General features: G+C 39.6%; 1 protein-coding gene across 3 annotated transcripts in view; it reads right to left on the reverse strand.

The window, feature by feature from the left end:
* Positions 1 to 25,046, reverse strand: part of MEMO1 (mediator of cell motility 1) — a 140,215-nt gene that overhangs the window by 58,585 nt on the left and 56,584 nt on the right. For all 3 annotated transcript variants that reach the window (XM_040496446.1, XM_040496444.1, XM_040496445.1), the window contains one exon: positions 20,233 to 20,314. In XM_040496446.1, coding sequence (XP_040352380.1) covers positions 20,233 to 20,314 — 82 coding nt within the window. Of the gene's footprint in view, positions 1 to 20,232; positions 20,315 to 25,046 lie in introns of those variants that run through there.

A 25,046-nucleotide genomic window follows, 5' to 3' on the forward strand; every position in this document is an offset into this window, starting at 1 on the left:
GGCTGCACCAATTTGCATTCCCACCAACAGTGCAAGAGGGTTCCCGTTTCTCCACATCCTCTCCAGCATCTATAGTCTCCTGATTTGTTCATTTTGGCCACTCTGACTGGCGTGAGGTGATATCTGAGTGTGGTTTTGATTTGTATTTCCCTGATAAGGAGCGACGCTGAACATCTTTTCATGTGCCTGTTGGCCATCCGGATGTCTTCTTTAGAGAAGTGTCTATTCATGTTTTCTGCCCATTTCTTCACTGGGTTATTTGCTTTTCGGGTGTGGAGTTTGGTGAGCTCTTTATAGATTTTGGATACTAGCCCTTTGTCCGATATGTCATTTGCAAATATCTTTTCCCATTCCGTTGGTTGCCTTTTCGTTTTGTTGGTTGTTTCCTTTGCTGTGCAGAAGCTTTTTATCTTCATAAGGTCCCAGTAATTCACTTTTGCTTTTAATTCCCTTGCCTTTGGGGATGTGTCGAGTAAGAGATTGCTACGGCTGAGGTCAGAGAGGTCTTTTCCTGCTTTCTCCTCTAGGGTTTTGATGGTTTCCTGTCTCACATTCAGGTCCTTTATCCATTTTGAGTTTATTTTTGTGAATGGTGTGAGAAAGTGGTCTAGTTTCAACCTTCTGCATGTTGCTGTCCAGTTCTCCCAGCACCATTTGTTAAAGAGACTGTCTTTTTTCCATTGGATGTTCTTTCCTGCTTTGTCAAAGATGAGTTGGCCATACGTTTGTGGGTCTAGTTCTGGGGTTTCTATTCTATTCCATTGGTCTATGTGTCTGTTTTTGTGCCAATACCATGCTGTCTTGATGATGACAGCTTTGTAGTAGAGGCTAAAGTCTGGGATTGTGATGCCTCCTGCTTTGGTCTTCTTCTTCAAAATTCCTTTGGCTATTCGGGGCCTTTTGTGGTTCCATATGAATTTTAGGATTGCTTGTTCTAGTTTCGAGAAGAATGCTGGTGCAATTTTGATTGGGATTGCATTGAATGTGTAGATAGCCTTGGGTAGTATTGACATTTTGACAATATTTATTCTTCCAATCCATGAGCAGGGAATGTCTTTCCATTTCTTTAAATCTTCTTCAATTACCTTCATAAGCTTTCTATAGTTTTCAGCATACAGATCCTTTACATCTTTGGTTAGATTTATTCCTAGGTATTTTATGCTTCTTGGTGCAATTGTGAATGGGATCAGTTTCTTTATTTGTCTTTCTGTTGCTTCATTGTTAGTGTATAAGAATGCAACTGATTTCTGTACATTGATTTTGTATCCTGCAACTTTGCTGAATTCATGTATCAGTTCTAGCAGACTTTTGGTGGAGTCTATCGGATTTTCCATGTATAATATCATGTCATCTGCAAAAAGCGAAAGCTTGACTTCATCTTTGCCAATTTTGATGCCTTTGATTTCCTTTTGTTGTCTGATTGCTGATGCTAGAACTTCCAGCACTATGTTAAACAACAGCGGTGAGAGTGGGCATCCCTGTCGTGTTCCTGATCTCAGGGAAAAAGCTCTCAGTTTTTCCCCGTTGAGGATGATGTTAGCTGTGGGCTTTTCATAAATGGCTTTTATGATCTTTAAGTATGTTCCTTCTATCCCGACTTTCTCAAGGGTTTTTATTAAGAAAGGGTGCTGGATTTTGTCAAAGGCCTTTTCTGCATCGATTGACAGGATCATATGGTTCTTCTCTTTTTTTTTGTTAATGTGATGTATCACGTTGATTGATTTGCGAATGTTGAACCAGCCCTGCATCCCAGGAATGAATCCCACTTGATCATGGTGAATAATTCTTTTTATATGCCGTTGAATTCGATTTGCTAGTATCTTATTGAGAATTTTTGCATCCATATTCATCAGGGATATTGGCCTGTAGTTCTCTTTTTTTACTGGGTCTCTGTCTGGTTTAGGAATCAAAGTAATACTGGCTTCATAGAATGAGTCTGGAAGTTTTCCTTCCCTTTCTATTTCTTGGAATAGCTTGAGAAGGATAGGTATTATCTCTGCTTTAAACGTCTGGTAGAACTCCCCTGGGAAGCCATCTGGTCCTGGACTCTTATTTGTTGGGAGATTTTTGATAACCGATTCAATTTCTTCGCTGGTTATGGGTCTGTTCAAGCTTTCTATTTCCTCCTGATTGAGTTTTGGAAGAGTGTGGGTGTTCAGGAATTTGTCCATTTCTTCCAGGTTGTCCAATTTGTTGGCATATAATTTTTCATAGTATTCCCTGATAATTGTTTGTATCTCTGAGGGATTGGTTGTAATCATTCCATTTTCATTCATGATTTTATCTATTTGGGTCATCTCCCGTTTCTTTTTGAGAAGCCTGGCTAGAGGTTTGTCAATTTTGTTTATTTTTTCAAAAAACCAACTCTTGGTTTCGTTGATCTGCTCTACAGTTTTTTTAGATTCTATATTGTTTATTTCTGCCCTGATCTTTATTATTTCTCTTCTTCTGCTGGGTTTAGGCTGCCTTTGCTGTTCTGCTTCTATTTCCTTTAGGTGTGCTGTTAGATTTTGTATTTGGGATTTTTCTTGTTTCTTGAGATAGGCCTGGATTGCAATGTATTTTCCTCTCAGGACTGCCTTCGCTGCGTCCCAAAGCGTTTGGATTGTTGTATTTTCATTTTCGTTTGTTTCCATATATTTTTTAATTTCTTCTCGAATTGCCTGGTTGACCCACTCATTCGTTAGTAGGGTGTTCTTTAACCTCCATGCTTTTGGAGGTTTTCCAGACTTTTTTCTGTGGTTGATTTCAAGCTTCATCGCATTGTGGTCTGAAAGTATGCATGGTATGATTTCAACTCTTGTAAACTTATGAAGGGCTGTTTTGTGACCCAGTATATGATCTATCTTGGAGAATGTTCCATGTGCACTCGAGAAGAAAGTATATTCTGTTGCTTTGGGATGCAGAGTTCTAAATATATCTGTCAAGTCCATCTGATCCAATGTCTCATTCAGGGCCCTTGTTTCTTTATTGACCGTGTGTCTAGATGATCTATCCATTTCTGTAAGTGGGGTGTTAAAGTCCCCTGCAATTACCACATTCTTATCAATAAGGTTGCTTGTGTTTATGAGTAATTGTTTTATATATTTGGGCGCTCCGGTATTCGGCGCATAGACATTTATAATTGTTAGCTCTTCCTGATGGATAGACCCTGTCACTATTATATAATGTCCTTCTTCATCTCTTGTTACAGCCTTTAATTTAAAGTCTAGTTTGTCTGATATAAGTATGGCTACTCCAGCTTTCTTTTGGCTTCCAGTAGCATGATAAATAGTTCTCCATCCCCTCACTCTCAATCTAAAGGTGTCCTCAGGTCTAAAATGAGTCTCTTGTAGACAGCAAATAGATGGGTCTTGTTTTTTTATCCATTCTGATACCCTATGTCTTTTGGTTGGCGCATTTAATCCATTTACATTCAGTGTTATTATAGAAAGATACGGGTTTAGAGTCATTGTGATGTCTGTATGTTTTATGCTTGTAGTGATGTCTCTGATACTTTGTCTCACAGGGACCCCTTAGGATCTCTTGTAGGGCTGGTTTAGTGGTGACAAATTCCTGCAGTTTTTGTTTGTTTGGGAAGACCTTTATCTCTCCTTCTATTCTAAATGACAGACTTGCTGGATAAAGGATTCTCGGCTGCATATTTTTTCTGTCTAGCACACTGAAAATCTCGTGCCAACTCTTTCGGGCCTGCCAAGTTTCAAAAGAGAGATCAGTCACGAGTCTTATAGGTCTCCCTTTATATGTGAGGGCACGTTTACCCCTTGCTGCTTTCAGAATTTTCTCTTTATCCTTGTATTTTGCCAGTTTCACTATGATATGTCGTGCAGAAGATCGATTCAAGTTACGTCTGAAGGGAGTTCTCTGTGCCTCTTGGATTTCAATGCCTTTTTCCTTCCCCAGTTCAGGGAAGTTCTCAGCTATTATTTCTTCAAGTACCCCTTCAGCACCTTTCCCTCTCTCTTCCTCCTCTGGGATACCAATGATGCGTATATTATTTCTTTTTAGTGTATCACTTAGTTCTCTAATTTTCCCCTCATACTCCTGGATTTTTTTATCTCTCTTTTTCTCAGCTTCCTCTTTTTCCATAACTTTATCTTCTAGTTCACCTATTCTCTCCTCTGCCTCTTCAATCCCAGCCGTGGTGGTTTCCATTTTGTTATGCATTTCACTTAAAGCGTTTTTCAGCTCCTCGTGACTGTTCCTTAGTCCCTTGATCTCTGTAGCAAGAGATTCTCTGCTGTCAGCTATACTGTTTTCAAGCCCAGCGATTAATTTTATGACTATTATTCTAAATTCACTTTCTGTTATATTATTTAAATCCTTTTTGATCAGCTCATTAGCTGTTGTTATTTCCTGGAGATTCTTCTGAGGGGAATTCTTCCGCTTGGTCATTTTGGATAGTCCCTGGCGTGGTGAGGACCTGCAGGGCACTTCCCCTGTGCTGTGGTGTATAACTGGAGTTGGTGGGCGGAGCCGCAGTCAGACCTGATGTCTGCCCCCAGCCCACCGCTGGGGCCACAGTCAGACTGGTGCGTGCCTTCTCTTCCCCTCTCCTAGGGGCAGGATTCACTGTGGGGTGGGGTGGCCTGTCTGGGCTACTTGCACATTGCCAGGCTTGTGATGCTGGGGATCTGGCGTCTTAGCTGGGGTGGGTAGGCAAGGTGCACAGGGGCAGGAGGGGCAGGCTTAGCTTGCTTCTCCTTAGGTGATCCACTTCAGGAGGGGCCCTGTGGCAGCAGCAGGGAGTCAGATCCGCTGCCGGAGGTTTGGCTCCGCAGAAGCGCAGAGTTGGGTGTTTGCGCGGAGCGAGCAAGTTCCCTGGCAGGAACTGGTTCTCTTTGGGATTTTGACTGGGGGATGGGCGGGGAAGATGGCGCTGGCGAGCGCCTTTGTTCCCACCAAACTGAGCTCTGTCGTCAGGGGGCTCAGCAGCTCTCCTTCCCTTTGTCCTCCAGCCTTCCCGCTTTCTGAGCAGAGCTATTAACTTATGACCTCCCAGCCGCTAAGTCGCGCTTGCTGTCGGAACACAGTCCGTCAGGCCCCTCCGCTTTGCAAGCGAGACTTGGGGGCTCTGCTTGGCTGGCGAGCCGCCCCTCCGCCCCGGCTCCCTCCCGCCAGTCCGTGGAGCGCGCACCGCCTCGCCGCCCTTCCTACCCTCTTCCGTGGGCCTCTCGTCCGCGCTTGGCTCCGGCGACTCCGTTCTGCTAATCCTCTGGTGGTTTTCTGGGTTATTTAGGCAGGTGTAGGTGGAATCTAAGTGATCAGCAGGACGCGCGGTGAGCCCAGCGTCCTCCTACGCCGCCATCTTCCCTCCCCATACACTTTTTTTTTAAATGTTTATTTTTGAGAGAGAGGGAGAGAGAGTAGGGGAGGAGCAAAGAGAGAGGGAAATAAAGAATCTCAAGCAGGCTCTGCAGTGTCTGCGCAGAGCCCAATTCAGGGCTCAAACTCCAACAAAGAGATTGTGACCCTGACACAAAAAACAGACACTCAGATCAATGGAACAGAACAGAAAACCCAGAAATGGACCCCCAAATGTGTGGTCAACTAATCTTTGACAAAGCAGGAAAGAATATCCAATGGAATCAAGACAGTCTCTTCAGCAAGTGGTGCTGGGAAAACTGGACAGCAACACGCAGAAAAATGAACCTGGACTACTTTTATACACCATACACAAAAATAAACTCAATGTGGATGAAAGACCCCAATGTAAGACAGGAAGCCATCAACATCCTCAAGGACAAAGCAGGCAAAAACCTCTTCGATCTTGGCCACAGCAACTTCTTACTCAACATGTCTCCAGAGGCAAGGGAAACAAAAGCAAAAATGAACTATTGGGACCTCATCAAAATAAAAAGCTTCTGCACAGTGAAGGAAACAATCAGCAAAACTCAAAGGCAACCGACAGAATGGGAGAAGATATTTGCAAATGACGTATCAGATAAAGGATTAGTATCCAAAATCTATAAAGAGCTTATCAAACTCAACACCCAAAAAACAAATAATCCAGCGAAGAAATGGGCAAAAGACATGAATACACACTACTCAAAGGAAGACATCCAGATGGCCAACCGACACATGAAAAAATGCTCAACATCACTCATCACCAGGGAAATACAAATCAAAACCACAATGAGATATCACCTTACACCTGTCAGAATGGCTAACATTAACAACTCAGGCAACAATAGATGTTGGCAAGGATGCAGAGAAAGAGGATCTCTTTTGCATTGTTGGTGGCAATGCAAGCTGCTGAAGCCACTCTGGAAAACAGTATGGAGATCCCTCAAAAAAATTAACAATAGAGCTACCCTATGATCCAGCAATTGCACTACTAGGTATTTATACAAGGGATACAGGTGTGCTGTTTCGAAGAGACACATCCATAGCCAAAGTACGGAAAGGCCCAAATGTCCATTGATGGATGAATGGATCCGTCATTGTATATAGAATCTAGTGAATATACCAGGATGGCAAATAAGCACACAAAAGAATACTCAACGTCATTCAGTCACTATGGAAAGGCAAATTAAAACTACAAAAAGCTACCACTAAACAGCCTGTAGAATAACTGAAACCAAAAAACGTGACCATATCAAGCATGTTAAGGATGCAGAAGTGAAATTCGAGCTATACTCAAAATGTAAAGTGGAAATGTATACTGGAAATGTAAAATGTTACAACCACTTTCGAAAACAGTTTGGCAATTTCTTAAAAAGTTAAATATACTCCTACCATATGACCCAGCTTTCCACTCCCAAGAAAAATGAAAGCATTATTACCACAAAGATTTGTGCACAAATGCTCATCCCAGCTTTATTTGCAACAGTAAAAAACTGGAAACCTAATTCCTCAAAAGATGAATGGATAAACAAATGGAAGTATAGAGGTGCCTGGGTGGCTCAGTCGGTTAAGCGTCCAACTTTGGCTCAGGTCATGATCTCGCGGTTTTTGAGTTTGAGCCCTATGTTGGGCTCTGTGCTAACAGTTCAGGGCCTGGAGCCTGCTTCAGATTCTGTGTCTCCTTCTCTTTCTGCCCCTACCTTGCTCCCATTCTCTCTCTCTCAAAAATAAATAAACATTAAAAACAAAAACAAAAACAGAAACACAAAAAAATGGAGATACAGTCATATAATGGAAAACTCTCCAGCAACAGAAAGGAACTATTGATACACCCAGAAATAATTATACTTAAAAAGATGGTTAAAAAAAAAATAGAGAACACAACAAAGAGTTCATACTGTATCATTACACTAAAAAATAAAAACTAATCTGTAGCAACAAAGAATAAGTCAATGGATGTGACTGGAAAGGAGAGGCAGAGAGGTACAGAAGGGATGAATCACAAAAGGGCACAAGGAAACTTGAGGATGATGAATATGTTCATTATCTTCACTGTGATGGTTTCATAGGTGTATACATATTTCAAATGTATCCAATTGTACACTTTAAATATATGCAGCTGCAGGTTAACCTACCACAATAGAGCTGTTTTAAAAAGGGTCATCATCTGATCTAGCTTAAGATATGAATAGAGAAAAAGAGATTCACATAAGTCAATCACAGCAATATAGGATAGTAGTGTGCTTAATCAGGAGTTAAGTAATATGGTACCTACACTAAGCACACTGAAATCACTAAAGGTTTTATTGGTTGGGTTAATGGTAGTCACTCTATCCGTATACTTCTGGCAAGAGAGCCTATCAAGTTGCTTTAGTATAGCAATATTCTCCACAACCCGGTTCTAATCTTAGCCAGAAGAAATGTAAGTTGTTCTATGGCTCAGCACATTCGGTTTTGCTGATCTTGATATTCTAGCCTAACCAGGGGCTCAACTGTTTCCAATTCGGTCCCCAATCCTCCAGGGCCAAATACCCCAGTACAAACCACTTCAGATTCCTCACAGCTGTTCCTGATCTTAACATTACTGGCTCCCCCTTGTCAATTCAGAAATATGTTAGCTTCCCTAGTCAGGTGGACCTTAAAAACCATTTGATCCACCAGCATCTGTCCTGGTCTGTGTCAAATCAGAATAATATCTCAAATTTTCAATACTGCATTGCTCTCAGTTGTCACTCATATCCTATCCATCCATGTCCCAACCCTTATTCTTTAAATTGATACATCTTAGATCAGCTTTTCAGACTTTAATTCCTATTTGCCATTCTTCAATTTAAAGGCCCTGACCTTCATTCCATACTCCGATTTCTCAGTCTGTCTTTCCAGTGTGAACCTCTCCCAGTTTCATCAATCCTGTTCCTACTCAACCACAGTTCTTAAAAGCCAGAAAGCTGTCTTAGAAACGTGGGATTCTTGAAGTACAGATACGATAGAAATAATAGTAAGAGTAGAGAAGTAAAGGCATAAAGGAAGAGCATCAAAGTTGAAGGAAGAACATGTGCAAATGCCCCAAGTGTATGACGTAGGTGAGAAAATAGGAGACTGGCCTGAGTGGAACAAGAAGCAGTTTGAAGGCACAGACAGACAAAGGAGTCTGGGCTTGATAAAACAAGTTACTGAAAAACTGCTGTACACTCTGGAGCAGTGTAGTGACAATACGAAACTGTTACTAGTCTAGAACTGAAAAATATAAGATCAGAGACAGGAAGTGTTAAATGACTCTCTCTCAAAAATTTGGCCTGTGGTAGTAATGTCATGGTCTAGAAAGGTCTCAATGCCAGTGGGAAATGAGATATGAATGACCTACACTGTAAAAAGAAAAAGTGACATAGCTTAGTAACCAAGGAGGTATCGGGGAATGAGGAAGAGGAGAAGGAAGAGGGTAACTACGATAATGATAATAAACTAACATTTACTCAAAGCTTACTATGTGTCACTCATCCACGTAAGGCAAGACAGCAATTCACTGAATCCTCACACCAACCCTATGAGGTAGGAATTACTATTTTTCTTTTACAGATGAAGAAATTAAAGCAGAAAGGTTAAGATAGTTACTCTAAGTCACACAAATAGTAAGTGGCCACATCAGGACTTAAAAGGTAGGCAGTAGAGTTCCAGAACCCATTCTTAACCTCCGTAAGAGACCTTTACATATTTTAAGGAAGAAGGGAATGTTTTTATGGTGTAGGAAAATCAACGACCCTAAAAACTGGAAGAATACCATATATCCTATAAGACTGTAGGGAAGGTGGGTGGTTCTGAAAACATGATTAACTGACGTAAGTATGCTTTATAGTATACTCAGTATATATATAATATATATATAAAGTATATAAAATATATATATAAAGTATAAAGTATACTTTACAGTAGAACTCAGACTTCATAATTTCAGATTTTCAAGTTGAGGGTTTAAAAGTCTGCTAGAAGACAAAACAGTTGTAAAAAGAGAGGAAGAATCTTATTAACTTGAATAGAGAATACACTGCGGAGTGTTTAAAAAAAATCATTAAGTGTACCATCCCTCTTAACCCATATCCTGAGAAACTCTACTTCATAAAAGGATGAAGATCATAGCTAAAGAAAAGAATTTCTAGTACTTTCCTTTATCCTGGCCCAGACACATGGTAAGTAAGAGAGCCATGGTAACAATCATCAAATCTCATTAATGATCCTCTACTCCTACACCCTTCTCTTGCTAATAGAATCCATGATTACACATACATGTGGAAGCAAGGTTTCATTAAAGGATCATTCACAATAAAAGAGGCTTCACTAAGGGAACAGCTAAGGTGTTTTTCATTTGTGCCTATAGTCAGAAGAGCAATGAACATGTGAGCTCTACAGGGGTGCCTGGGTGGCTGAGTCGGTTAAGTGGCTGACTTTGGCTCAGATCATGGTCTCACATGGGTTCAAGCCCAGTGTCAGGCTCTGCACTGGCAGCCTGGAGCCTGGAGCCCACTTTGGATTCTGTCTCCCTCCCTCTCGGCCCCTCCCCTGCTTGTGCTCTCAAAAATTAATAAACATTCAAAATTTAAAAAAAGAAAATATGAGCTCCACAGATATTTGAATATACATCATAAAAGTATGTTCCAATCAGTCTTTCAAGGCTCTTAAAACCTTAATGCAAAGTCATCCCTGTTCGCTTTTCCAGATCACTCTGGTTCCCAATGTAACCTCATGAAGACAAACACAAATTTATACTGTAACACCTATCATTTCTCATTAGACTAAAAACATGTCTCTAAAAACTGATCCTTCTTATAACACAGGGTACTTCTGCTTCTGTCCTTGTTCCTACACACCAGTTCACCTCCTAACCTTCTAGAATTTCTGTATCCCCCACAGAGATGCAACAAATGAGGATGCAAGGGTACTCTCCATGGTCATTCACAGTTTCGCACACAGCCAGCCTTGCAGTGTGGGTATAATTAAAATTCCTATGTGACGAAAATTGCTAATTACTACATGACATGGACTTTCACTTATTCATTCTGAGACCTTCAAAGGTTATAGATGAATAGCATAAAGTGTGAATGCCAAGAGCCTACCACATATTCTATGAGAGGCTTTTCATCAAAGAGGATATGGAGAACAATAAAAAAACACTTGGACTCAACAAAATCAGGTTCTCATAGCCTAGTTCTATTTAATAGCAGCAAAAATACAAAATAAAAAGATTACCCTAGATGGAATGAGAAGATTGGACCAGATAAAATAATCTCCTGCAGCAATAAGAAAAGTCAATAAGATCTACTAAAGCTATGATCTAGAAAGCCAGAAACTAAATTTAAAAACACTTGGGAGCATATGGGATTAACATGAACAACTGGTTCTAAACAGTTCCCAGAAGCAGCGGCCTCACATTGCGACTCTCCATTTTACTTTGCTGCACCTCGTCTTTTATTCTTTTACTCTCATAGGCATTGCTCAAAGGTCCCCAAGATTCCTGCTTCATAAAAAAAATATTAGATGAGGGGCACCTGGGCGGCTAGGTCAATTAAGCAGATTTCAGCTCAGGTCATGATCTCACAGATCATGAGTTTGAGTCCTGTTTGGGATCCTCTCTCTCTCTCTCTCTCTCTGGCTCTCTCCCACTTGTGCATGAACGTGCTCTTTCTCTCTCTCAAAAAGAAATAAACATCAAAAAAAAAATTTTTTTTTATTTAAATGATTATATCTCAAAAAACATCCAGGTTCAAAAGTCATTATTCAGAATATTTTATTTTTAAAAATGGAATCTTAAAAGTATTAAGTAAACAATACTATGAACTAATAAACGGTATTAAAATTATCCAAGTCAAATAAGAACAAACTGACCACAATGTTCCACATCTAGATTGTCTGACCCCTAAAGTATACAGGACCTGAGATACTGCCATAAATAACCTACCACTTAAAATAAACAAGGACTAGAAATAAACAATTTATACATCTCCAGTAACTTAAACGAACTACATGATTTATGAAGATTCACTGTCTCATGATACACTGGTGGAGCTCGACAGGTATGCCTCACAGTATGTAAACTGGTCTTCTATATAAATGTTCCTCAGCTTTTTAAAATTATTAAACTCACTTTTGTGTTAAAAGTAATACATGCACACAGTGTAAAAAAGTCAAACAATAAAAAAGGGGGCACAATGAAAAGTGAAAGTATCCTTTACTCCATACTACTCCTACTAGGTTAACTAGTAACAAATCAAACTCTAGTTTAAATACATGAAGAGTGCTTCAATATCCACAGTATCTGCTTAATCGTGTAAGTAAGCCCCTTTACTTGTGTAAGTAACCTCTCCAATTATCTGATTATATTTTTCTATCCAACATGAGGTTTATTTTTTTTTTTTACGTTTTTATTTATTTTTGATAGAGACAGAGCACATATGGGGGAGGGGCAGAGAGAGAAGGAGAAACAATCCGAAGCAGGCTCCAGGCTCCAACCTGTCCGCACAGAGCCTGACGCAGGGCTCAAACGCACAAAACCGCAAGATCATGACCTGAGCTGAAGTTGGAAGCTTAACCGACTGAGCCACCCAGGTGCTCCTCCAATATGAGGTTTCTTAAGTGATGCATAACTGTACAGCTCCATTCTAAGGGTTCCTGAGATATTCCTGCGTACTGCAAGATAAACAACAATTTTGGCATCAAGGTGTCTTGCAGTCATGGTAGGAAGGCTTTTGGAACTCCTAGTCCATGAGATCATTTCAGTATATATCTCTGGGCAACACACTGTTTCCTGTACCTCAAGATACATAAGGCGATCCTAAATTCAATCAAAGGATATTTTTAAATCAAGTTAAATTCTTCTGAATCTTCCAACTGTGCCTGCCTATATGTCATATAGATTAAAATCATTAAGATTGATCAACAGTTGGTTTATGGGTCGATATTTATTCTTTAACAACATCATTCTATTTAATCTACATCAATATACAAATGAGCAATCTGTTAAAAGTAATCTGTTAAAACTCAGGTTCTGAGTTGGGTTTTGTTTGTTTTTAAGGCTCCCCTTACAGAATTTATGCCTATGAAGGTAAAATCTAAGAAAAGCTGGCCCCAGAGAGCTAAATTTTATAAAAGTTAAATAACTTTTTTTAGGGACACCTGGCTGGCTCCGTCGGTAGAGCATGCAACTCTTAATCTCAGGGTTGTAAGTTCTAGCCCCATTTTGGGTGTAGAGAATACTTAAAAATAAACCTTAAGAAAAAAAAAGAATGTTTTTTTAATAGACTTAAAAGTAGAGATCTAAAAATTCTAAGTTTTCTAATTACTAGATAAGCATGTTCTTAACAAAGATGATTTTGTGTCTCTACATAAACAACAAAATATTTGTTGCTGCTTTTCTACCTCAAAAAAAAAAAAAAACTACTTTGGGTGTCTGGGTGATACAGTTAGTTAAGCATCCAACTCTTGATTTCAGCTCAGGTCATGATCTCACGGTTCATGAGATCAAGTCTCTCACTGGGCTCTGCAATGGTCATGAGGAGTCTGCTTGGGATTCTCTCTCTCCTTCTCTTTGCCCCTCTCCCACTTGCACTCTTTCTCTCTCTCTCTCTCTCAAAAATGAACAAATAAACTTAAAAAAAGACACTTCTGGAAAGGAAAAGCATTGCTTCTGAAGCCATATAATAAGATAAACTTGAATATATTTAAAGTTTTCATATTAACAAAATGGAAATTGCATTATATATGCATAAAAATAACTACAAAGTCACTATATAACAGAAACATTCACACCAAAGCCAAAACTATTTTCAAATATCCATTTTAAAACCTAAGGTAACCTGGGAATCTTTTCCAAATCAATGTATTTGTAACTTAGACTCAAAAATTTCATTTCCCAGTCTATTGCCAATTTCAACTTAAAGCTAATAATAAAAAGGAAACAAGTCTAGCTACACTTTCATGAATAACTAGCCTCAACTTAATTGTATGTTCATTTAGCAGAGCTCCCACATTTAGAACAAGTTTTAACTAGGAAGGTAGCATAAAATACTTAAATACCAGCAAAGTAATTAGAATGACAATAGGACCTATGTCTTGAATTACTATAAAGACATGATTATTAATCCATTCTTACCCAAACGAGAATTATGCAAACTTCCCTCCCTCATCCCTGCATCAATTTTTCTTTCTCTACTGGATCATTTCATCTATATCATAAACACTTTAATATCTCCCATCTTAAATAAAAATTCTCACCTGACAACATACTCCCATTCCCTCATTTCCTTGATTTATAGAAAAGCCTGTTAAAAAAATAGCAAAAAAAACTATCCTCACTCATTTCCCTCTCCAATTCTTTCTTGAACCCAGTGCGATCGTGCTTTCATCCCTACCACTCCAGAGAAATCGTATGTATCAAGGCCACCAGTGATCTCCATATTGCCAAATCCAATTATCAATTCTTAGCCCTCATCTTATTTGACCTATTGGCACAGAATTTGACACTGCTGATCATTTTCTCCTCCCAGACACATTTTTCATCCTTTTTTTGCCTCCTACAAACACCACTCGCCCCTGGTTTTCCTACTTCCCCATTGGTCTTCCTTCAGTATCTCCTTTGCAAATGCTCACCTTCATCCAGATCTCTAAATGAAATTAGTTTGCCTAAGGGCTTAAGTCTTTGAACCTCTTCTCTGTATTTTACTTGCTACACAACCACAGGCTGTTTAGATTTTAAGTATGATATATGTAACAACACAGCCTTGGCCCTTCTTCTCTGTACTCCAGATTCGTATTTTTAGCTGCCCATTTGAGATCTCCACTTACAGACACCTAACAGGTGTCTCAAAACATTAACATGGTCAAAATACAATCCTAGATTCTACAAAACACTTTATTTTTTTTTTAATATATGAAATTTATTGTCAAATTGGTTTCCATACAACACCCAGTGCTCATCCCAAAAGATGCCCTCTTTGGGGCGCCTGGGTGGCGCAGTGGGTTAAGCGTCCGACTTCAGCCAGGTCATGATCTCGCGGTCCGGGAGTTCGAGCCCCGCGTCAGGCTCTGGGCTGATGGCTCAGAGCCTGGAGCCTGTTTCCGATTCTGTGTCTCCCTCTCTCTCTGCCCCTCCCCCGTTCATGCTCTGTCTCTCTCTGTCCCAAAAATAAATAAACGTTGAAAAAAAAAATTAAAAAAAAAAAAAAGATGCCCTCTTCAATGACCATCACCTATCCTCCCCTCCCTCCCACCTCCCATCAACCCTCAGTTTGTTCTCAGTTTTTAAGAGTCTCTTATGCTTTGGCTCTCTCCCACTCTAACCTCTTTTTTTTTTTCTTCCCCTCCCCCATGGACTTCTCTTAAGTTTCTCAGGATCCACATAAGAGTGAAAACATACGTATGGTATCTGTCTTTCTCTGTATGGCTTATTTCACTTAGCATCACACTCTCCAGTTCCATCCACATTGCTACAAAGGGCCATATTTCGTTCTTTCTCATTGCCACGTAGTATTCCATTGTGTATGTAAACCACAATTTCTTTATCCATTCATCAGTTGATGGGACATTTAGGCTTTTTCTACAATTTGGCTATTGTTGAGAGTGCTGCTATAAACATTGGGGTACAAGTGCCCCTATGCATCAGTACTCCTGTATCCCTTGGGTAAATTCCTACCAGTGCTACTGCTGGGTCATAGGGTAGGTCTATTTTTAATTTTTTGAGGAACCTCCACACTGTTTTCCAGAGTGGCTGTACCAGTTTGCATGCCCACCAACAGTGAAAGAGGGTTCCCCTTTCTTCACATCCTCTCCAGCATCTATAGTCTCCTGATTTGTTCATGTTAGCCACTCTGACTGGCGTGAGGTGATATCTGAGTGTGGTTTTGATTTGTATTTCCCTGATGAGGAGCGACATTGAGCATCTTTTCATGTGCCTGTTGGCCATCTGGATGTCTTCTTTAGAGAAGTGTCTATTCATGTTTTCTGCCCATTTCTTCACTGGATTATTTGGTTTTTGGGTGTGGAGTTTGGTGAGCTCTTTATAGATTTTGGATACTAGCCCTTTGTCTGATATGTCATTTGCAAATATCTTTTCCCATTCCATTGGCTGCCTTTTAGTTTTGTTGATTGTTTCCTTTCCAGTGCAGAAGCTTTTTATCTTCATGAGGTCCCAATAGTTCATTTTTGCTTTTAATTCCCTTGCCTTTGGGGATGTGTTGAGTAAGAAATTGCTGCGGCTGAAGTCAGAGAGGTCTTTTCATGCTTTCTCCTCTAGTGTTTTGATGGTTTCCTGTCTCACATTCAGGTCCTTTATCCATTTTGAGTTTATTTTTGTGAATGGTGTAAGAAAGTGGTCTAGTTTCAACCTTCTGCATGTTGCTGTCCAGCTCTCCCAGAACCATTTGTTAAAGAGACTGTCTTTTTTCCATTGGATATTCTTTCCTGCTTTGTCAAAGATTAGTTGGTCATACTTTTGTGGGTCTAGTTCTGGGGTTTCTATTCTATTCCATTGATCTATGTGTCTGTTTTCATGCCATCTACAAAACACTTTAAAATCTACTTCCCACCTCTACCTCTGTTTGCCCCTTACAGTATAAAATCAATTCCATGTTTGCAGTTTCACAGGCCAAAACTTAAGAGTCATCCTTGACTCTTCTTCTACTCTGCTGGTCCTACCTTCGAAATATATCTGGAAGACACTGCTTCTCGCCACATCCACCACTAGCCCCCTGTCAAAGCCACTATGTCAGCTCTTTCTTGTGCTATTATAATAAGCCTCTGAAACTGGACTCCCTGTTTCCACAAAACTAAACATCCATACAATAGCAAGAGTAATCCTTTTCAAATCTAAGTCAGGTCATGTCATTTCTCAAAATTTTTCACGCCTTGCCATATCACTTAGAATAAAACATAAAGTTTTCATAACAGCCTACAAAGCCTCCTTACAATGTAGCCCCTGGTGCCTGTCTCATCCACTACTGTTCCCCTTGTACATGCCACTCCAACTACACCTTCCTCCGTGCTTTTCCTCAAAATATACTAAGCATATCCTGCTCCAGAGCCTTTGTACTCACTGTTCCTCAACCGGAAAACCCTTCCCCTGGATATCTGCATAACTTCTCTCTCGCATTATTTAGGCTCAAGTGTTAGTTACCTTATTGGGGAGACCTTTTCTTACTATTCTATATAAACTAGCACCTCCAAACTCATATTGTCACACTCTTGATCCTCTGATCAGCTTTATTATTCTTAGCACCCGTTAGCATCTGATACAGAATATACAGGCATTTTATTGTGCTTTGCTGTATTGAGCTTCACAGATACTGCTTTTTTTTTTCTTTAAGCAAACTATAAAGTCTGTGGCAACCCTGCATCAAGCAAGTTGATCGGCACCATTTTTGCAACAACATTTGCTCACTTCATGACTCTGTGTCACATTTTGGTAATTCTTGCAATCCAAGCTTTTTTATTGTTATTACATGGTTATCTGTGATCAGTGATTATAACTCACTGAATGGCAAACATTTTTTAGTAGTATTTTTTTCTTTTGTTTTTTAAAGTTTATTTATTTTGAGAGAGAGGTGGGGGGGGGGGAGGGAGGGCAGAGAGAGAGAAAGGCAGAATCCCAAGCAGGCTCTGCACTGCGAGCATAGAGCCCAATGTGGGGCTCAAACTCACAAACCATGAGATCATGACCTGAGCCAAAATCAAGAGTCGGATGCTTAACTGACTGAGCCACCCAGGTGCCCCTAGAATGTTTTCTAGTTAAGGTATGTACACTGTTTTCTTAGACATAATGCTATTGTACACTCAAAAGAATACAGTGTAAACATAACTTTTTTTTTTCAACATTTATTTATTTTTTGGGACAGAGAGAGACAGAGCATGAACGGGGGAGGGGCAGAGAGAGAGGGAGACACAGAATCGGAAACAGACTCCAGGCTCTGAGCCATCAGCCCAGAGCCTGACGCGGGGCTCGAACTCACGGACCGCGAGATCGTGACCTGGCTGAAGTCGGACGCTCAACCGACTGCGCCACCCAGGCGCCCCTAAACATAACTTTTATATGCACCGGGAAACAAATAAATTCATTGGTCTCATTTTATTGCGATATTCGTTTAATTGCAGTGGTCTGGAACCAAACCCACAATATCTCTGATGTATGCATGTAATTATTTATTGTCTGCTTTTCCCAAGTACTCAAAGAAAGGTAAGCACCATGAAAGTAGTAATGTGAGTTTATTCATAATGCAACTCTAGGGGGGTAGTCAAAAATGGCAGCACAGGAAGATCCTGAACTCACTTCCCACGGACACACCAAATCTACAGCTACATATGGAACAATTCCCTCTGAAAAAGATCTGAAAACTAACTGAATAGTTCCTTCACAACAAATGGTAAAAGGGCCACATTAAGATGGGGAGGAGAGACAGGACAGTCTCATCAAAACCTGACCCCTAGCATGGGGACCCACAATCAGGAGGACTCTCACAAATCCAGAGTTTCTCCCTGAGAACTGAAGGGTTTGTGCCCCACATTAGGTACCCCAATCCTTGGGAAGTGTAACAGTGAGACAAACCCCAAAAACATCGGGCTCTGAAAAACAACAGGGCTCATATCCAGGAGACCCTGAAGGGCTGTAGAAACTGAGATACTTCTCTTATGGGCTCACATGCAGACTCAGTAGCTCTGGAAATTGGCACAGAAACAGCAGTTTGCAAAGTGCCTAGACTGTAGTGAAGAAGATGCACTGGCTAATCTTAAAGTGTCTACCAGAGGGGCAGGAGTCTGTGGGAACTCTCTCCAAGAACAGAGGCACAAGGCCATTTTTGTGCTCTCTCTCTGCCTTGATAGCACCAGCAGGGTGACCCAGCATCGTGCTTTCCTATGGCCCTGTAAAAAGCTGATGTGTACACATCAGCCATGCACTCTCCCGTGGCCTTGCTAAAGCCGGCAGGCACACGCAGTCTACACAGGGGACACTCCTTGATCGATCACCTGCTTCCATGTTTCTGGGTCCGTTGGGCTATAACAATTGGAAAGACAGTTCTGGACAGGCTACCTCCAGGGCACCACGCAGACAACAGTCTGAAACATATCCTAGTCTTTCTGTGAAGCAAGCCTATTTACTTGTCCCAGAGGTTCAGCCTGAGGGGCAGCATTCACGTTGGCCACACAACCAGAGGCTACGGAGGTGCTTTCAAGGAAAGTAGGCCAGCGGACACCATCTTCACACTCTCCTTAAGCCTCACTACAGTTCCCCAGTACCTCCCAGAAAGGAGCGTGTACACTCATCTGAAGCCCTGATTTTTGCCACTGTCACCCAGGGAACACCTTTAGGTCACCTGGTCTGGAGGCCAACAGGGTTTACAGTCTCCAGGACTATGTATGCATACTTTAAAAGCTGCTGCCTGAGGGTCTGGCTTCTAATCAGACTGAAACTAAGGGCTGAGTGAGATCTTTCAGAACACTGACAAGTTGTGGCACACTCTCAACAACTGGGACTTATCAAGAATAAATCAGGCTGCTCAGACATTCACAAAAGTTTCAGAGACAGCCAAGAGCTAGGGTAAGGTTGAAAGATAAGGTTCATCTCTTACACAAGGCCACTCTTTCAAGACTGGGAGAGAGGGGTACTGCACCTCATACATAGAAACAAACACAGAGAGTCAAACAAACTAAGGAAACAGAGGAATATGCCCCAAACAAAAGATTAAGATAAAACCCCTCCAAAAATCTTAACGAAACAAAAAAACAGCACTAAGAACACCTGACATTTAGCCAGGTACATATTTGTTTAAGTTATTATTTAAGTTATGCTAAAAGTTTATAAAGATTAACTGATTTAATCATCAAAAACCCTATGGAGGTACTATTAATATTTCAATTTTACCAATGAGACAAAGGCACAAGAGATTTAGTAACTTGTATGTCACATTCCTTGTAAGTGGTACAATAGTCAGCCTCCTATATCTATTAAATGAGATCAAGTTAGATCATACAAATGGAGCATTTAACGAAATGTTTGGCACATTAGATACCTAGTATTTATGGAGTACTTATTACATGTGCCAGACATTAATGTAGACTCTTTATGTGTATTTACTGATTTCTCATATTGTTTAATAAGTAGATGCTATATTATTATTTTCACTATTTTTTATTTATCGGGGCACCAAACCTAATGCAACAGAAGTTATAGAAAAGACACTGCTGTGAAAGAAATGGGACAAACACTAACCTTTACTCTTCTCAGGAAACAGTTAACATGTGCTTAAAAAAATGTGTTTTGAAAGTTACACTGGAAACCAAATCAAAATGAACTGAATTCCTATCACATACAGACACTCTGTTAACTGTTTATTTGTTAGCTTGTAGTTCTAAAAAGCTTTCTGAGATTCAAAGACAAAATAGTCACAGATTTTCTTCAATTAAAAAAAAGAAAAACCCTCCCGCAGGTTTGTTTGCTACTCCATACTGCATGATATTCTGTTTAACGCACCTTTTTTAATATAAGGAAAAAGTTGGCTGAATGAAAGTAGATCTTTTTAATATTTAAAACTGAGATTACTCATTCACATCAATCTGAAATCACCAAGTTTATGTACTGCAAATAACCCTCAGCTTTAAGTCAGTTTTATTACCAAAAATAAACTCTAAAATTACTGCACCTGAGAAAATAGCTAATTCCTTTATCCTTGAGTTAAAGTGGAAGCCAAAGGAATCATGAAAATGACTAAATATAATTTCTTCAGCTCAACATAGCATTTATTTTTTAATTTTTTAAAAATTTAGTTCAATTTGTAGTTACTCATTCTATATTAATAATTAACATATGAAACATGTAAAGATGTCTTTAAGGTAAAGAACCTTAAAACTTACGGTGCAATAATGGCTCTAGCAGGTCTTTTTGTAGACTGTACTTGTGAGAGCCAACCTTCTAGCTGTGCGTTCAGCTGCGGTCCTATAAAAAGAGAAAGAGGGAAACTGGAGTCAGCAGAGAAATGTACTATATATAACTATATGTGACACAAAGCCCTCACTGAACCTATTTAGGACTAAAATAGCTTAATGGGCAGTGGGATCATTAGCTTGGATGATAATGTTTGAAAGTTAACCAACTACTAAGCAAGCCATAGATAAGATCATGTACTGATTAAACAATATTTGCTTTATCCATTTACTTATTTATATCCGTCTTCATTCCAGAACTATTCAATCTACAATTTGAGGCACTGTTTAAACAAAACAAGAAACAAAAGACTGTTGGCAAATGAAAAGAAAATACCCAAGTGATTGTTTTCAGAGTGCCAAAACTTGCTTAAGTCACTAAAATCACATCCATGGAGTGATCACTCCCACACCTAATACCTTTCCCTCCTATCCATTCCAGCCCCTACTCCGCTGACCACATTAATAACCAACAACTATGCCATGTCAAAAATCTCAATTTCAGTTGCCTGGGTGACTCAGTTGATTGAGCATCCAACTCTTGATTTCAGCTCAGGTCATGATCACATGGTTTGTAAGTTCAAGCCCCATGGCAGGCTCTGCACTGTCAGTGAGAAGCCTGCATGGGACTCTCGCTCTCCCCATCTCTCTGCCCCTCCCCCATCTGTACTCATGCTCGCTCGCTCTCTCTCTCTCTCTCTCAAAAATAAGCATTTAAAAAATTTTTAAGTAAAAAACAAAATAAAATACATTTTTTAAAAATCTCAATTTCAGGGTGCCTGGGTGGTTCAGTTGGTTAAGCGTCCAACTTTGGCTCAGGTCATGATCTTGTGGTTCATGAGTTCGAGCCCCGCATGGGGCTCTGTGCTGACAACTCAGAGCCTGGAGCCTGCTTCAGCTTCTGTGTCTCCCTTCCGCCCTCTCTCTCTCTCTCCTCTCTCTCTCTCTCTCCCCCTTTGCCCCTCCCCCGCTCATACTCTCAAAATTATGTCTCTCTCTCAAAAATTTAAAAAAAAAAATGTTTTTATTAAAAAATCTCTCTCTCTCAAAAATTTAAAAAAAATGTTTTTATTAAAAAATCTCAATTTCAAACATCCCACTCGCCTCACATCCTATCTTTCCAGTTCACTTCTAGAAATCTGTTCGTTCCCAACAGATATGGAGTTACTTTTCCCCCTATCCTTCCTCTCCTTTCTTCTTCACCTCTTAACCCAGCCTGAGACTTGATGATCCATCACTACAATCATTTCCTTGCCTTTGCTCTCAGTCTTGTACCTCTCTTCCTCCATCACAGTAAAGTCATAGTTAAAACCATCTTTCCACTTGACACAGTACCTTCACCTATATAGCTGAATGAGATAACAAAGAAATACAACCAAATGAACTTTGAAATTATGCCATAAACTTCAGCAGACCCTTAGGAAAGCTCAGAAAACATATTACATTAACTTAGAGAATTTGCTCTCTCAGCCTTAAGACAATCACTTCATAGAGCTTTCCATTTTATTTGAACTCTCATCCCCCTCTCACTCCCAGATGATCATGCTTTTCAATTTGTCAAAGAAAATCAGAAGATGGCCAACCATCCTGGTTTACCCAGGACTTTCCCAGTTTTAGCAATGCAAGTTCTGCATCTTGGGAAACCTCTTAGTCTCAGGCAAACTTGGACATTAGTCACCCTAAATTCAGAAAAGAACTCCTTCCCCTTTCGACCACTTACTCTGCTTTCTCTCCTGTGCCAACAAATGGTCCTTACTCCTATCAAAAGCCAACAAATTACTTCTGCACTGGGTACCATTGTTTTTCTTCTCAAGGATGCTGCTCTTTTGTAACTATCCCAGTCTTCCTACACTAACTTGGTCCCTTTTTACTAGATCATTACCATTAACATGCAAATATATAAAATAAGCAGACTGATTTCCCCCCAACTACCACTCATTTCTCTGGCCCCCTTTTTCTCTTTTTTTTAAGCTTTTGATCATAACATATTTAAACATTACAAGAGAATCTAGATAATAATAAAACAAACACCCATGTAACCACTGTCCAAATATAACATTCTTATTTGCTTAAGATCTTCCTTTATTAAAAAATAAAATATTACACAGTAGAAAAAATTGCTGAGCCTATTATATATTTCCCTCCTTAGAGGTAACCACTTCCTGATTTTGGTGTTTTTCATTGCATTACAGTTTTACTAATATATATACCTATAAAACTATGCATTTCTCTGCACAGCTATTGTTCTACAAGTTTTCAAATATTAAATAAATATATTGTGCATATTCTTTTATAATTTGAGTTAGTCACTCAACATTGTAAGTTATTCATGTTGAGTTTGTAGCTCTAATTCACTCACTCTCAATACTGTTAGTATTGTGTGAACATACCAAAATTTACCTATTCATTCTCTTCACAGACATTTGGTTGTTTCCACAGCTTCACTGTTAATACTCAATGTTACAAGTCTCTTATAAACATGTATTAAGAGTTTCTCTGGGATTTAACTAGAAACAAAAGTACTGGATCATAGAGTAGGCACATCTTCAACTCTACCAGAACACTGCAAACTAAATTGCCCACTAAAGTGGCCAGATCAATTTACCCATCAGTGTAAGGGCATAAAAAATGAGAGCTTTAACTCTCCCTGTTAAAACTAAGGGAAGAGAGGGACACCTGGCTGGCTCAGTCAGTGGAACATGTGACTTCTGATCTCGGGGTCGTGAGTTGGAGCCCCACGTTAGGTGTGGAGCCTGCTTATAATATAATATAATATAATATAGTATAGTATAGTATAGTATAGTATAGTATAATATAATATAATATAATATAATATAATATAATATAATACCATACCATACCATACCATACCATACCATACCATACAATACAATACAATACAATATAATACAATATGGGTCATCTGGTTAAGCATCCAACTCTTGCTTTCTGTTCAGGTTATGATATCACAGTGTATAAGTTAGAACCCCACATCAGGCTCCACACTGTTAGTGTGGACCCTGCTTGGAATTCTCTCTCTTCCCTCTCTCTGCCCCTTCCCCAAATTTGCATGCTCTCTCTCAAAACAAATAAATAAGCTTTAAAAATAAATTAACTACATAAAATCAAACAGGGAAGAGATACCCCACACATTTTTCTTAGAGCACTTTCTCTAGAAAGCTTGTAATTGTAAATTCTTTCTTTATCCCTTTGAAATATATGTATATGTGAATCATTTTAAAAGCTAAATAAGCTTCTATCCCCTCCACCCACCCCAGCTGGGGCTCAGTCAGTAGATCATGAGACTTTTGATCTCAGGGTCATGAGTTCAAGCCCCATGTTGGATGTAGAACTTACTTTTTAAAAAATTAAATAAGTAAATAACTATGTAAATGAAAAAACAAACAAATAAATAAGCAAGATTCTAACCAGCACCCCAGGACTATCTTAAGGACCTAATAACCACTTCTTTGAAATGTTATTTGCACAAAGGAGAGAGCACCCTCTTTCTGCCAGTTTCTGTGGGAAGACATGAGCACTAAGTAGCCAGCCACCTACCTCCAAGTTGCAAAAGATTCAAGTTTATTTTTAGCCAATTAACAAATACATATGGTCACCGCAATTACCAAGAGATTTAGGATAAGCCACATGTGAGAAATGCTGCTATCAAGTTCTCTTACTTACTACTTACAATTTATCTTGACAACATGTATGTAATGAGTTGTATCTGCTTGGCTATAGAAAAGCATGAGCTCTCCTTATATCTTTGCAATCTTTTAGCAGATTGCCTGTAATGTGCTTCACATTCTGGCTCAATGCTTACTCAAGAAAAAAAAAATTTCTTTCTTTTCTACCTTTGAAGAGAGGTTTTTCTGAAATAGAGGCTTTGGCTTAAATTATATTTCTCCAACATCAGCAAGGCTCAACAATTTGCATTTCTCTTCATCCTTACAAATATAGGATACTGTCAAATTTTTTAACTTTTTGGCAAATTATGGGTATGTAATAGTATCCCTTTATTAAATCTTATTTGTATTTCCCTGATATCCACTCAGATTAAACATCTACTGATTTGGATATCCCTCTGTATATATATTAAGGACTATACACATAAAAAAGTTTATAATGAACAGCCCCATTAGTAAAATACCAAAGTACAAAAAAGTTCTGACTTCAGCAAATATTGTGGTTTGTTTTAAAATTTTAACTTTTTGGGGCGCCTGGGTGGCTCAGTCGGTTAAGCGGCCGACTTCGGCTCAGGTCACGATCTCACACTCCGTGAGTTCGAGCCCCGCGTCAGGCTCTGTGCTGACCGCTCAGAGCCTGGAGCCTGTTTCAGATTCTGTGTCTCCCTCTCTCTCTGCCCCTCCCCCGTTCATGCTCTGTCTCTCTCTGTCTCAAAAATAAATAAACGTTAAAAAATAAAATAAAATAAAATAAAATAAAATTTTAACTTTTTTAAAGTTTATTTATTTATTTTGAGAGAGTGAGAGCAAGTGGGGAAGAGACAGAGACAGGGGGAGAGAAAGAGAACCCTAAGCAGGCTCTGCACTGTCAGTGCAGAGCCCAAAGCAGGACTTGAACTCACAAACCATGAGATCATGACCCGAGCCAAAGACACATGCTTAACTGACTGAGCCTCCCAGGCACCCCTAAAAACTTACATTTAAGGACAATTACCCCCCAAAAATTATATTACATAATCTCATTAACTGAAGGAAAAATAGTTCAGATTTTCAAAGTAA

Source organism: Herpailurus yagouaroundi, unplaced genomic scaffold (genome assembly GCF_014898765.1).
Source record: "Herpailurus yagouaroundi ecotype Mexico unplaced genomic scaffold, PumYag 188, whole genome shotgun sequence".
NCBI lineage: Eukaryota > Metazoa > Chordata > Mammalia > Carnivora > Felidae > Herpailurus > Herpailurus yagouaroundi.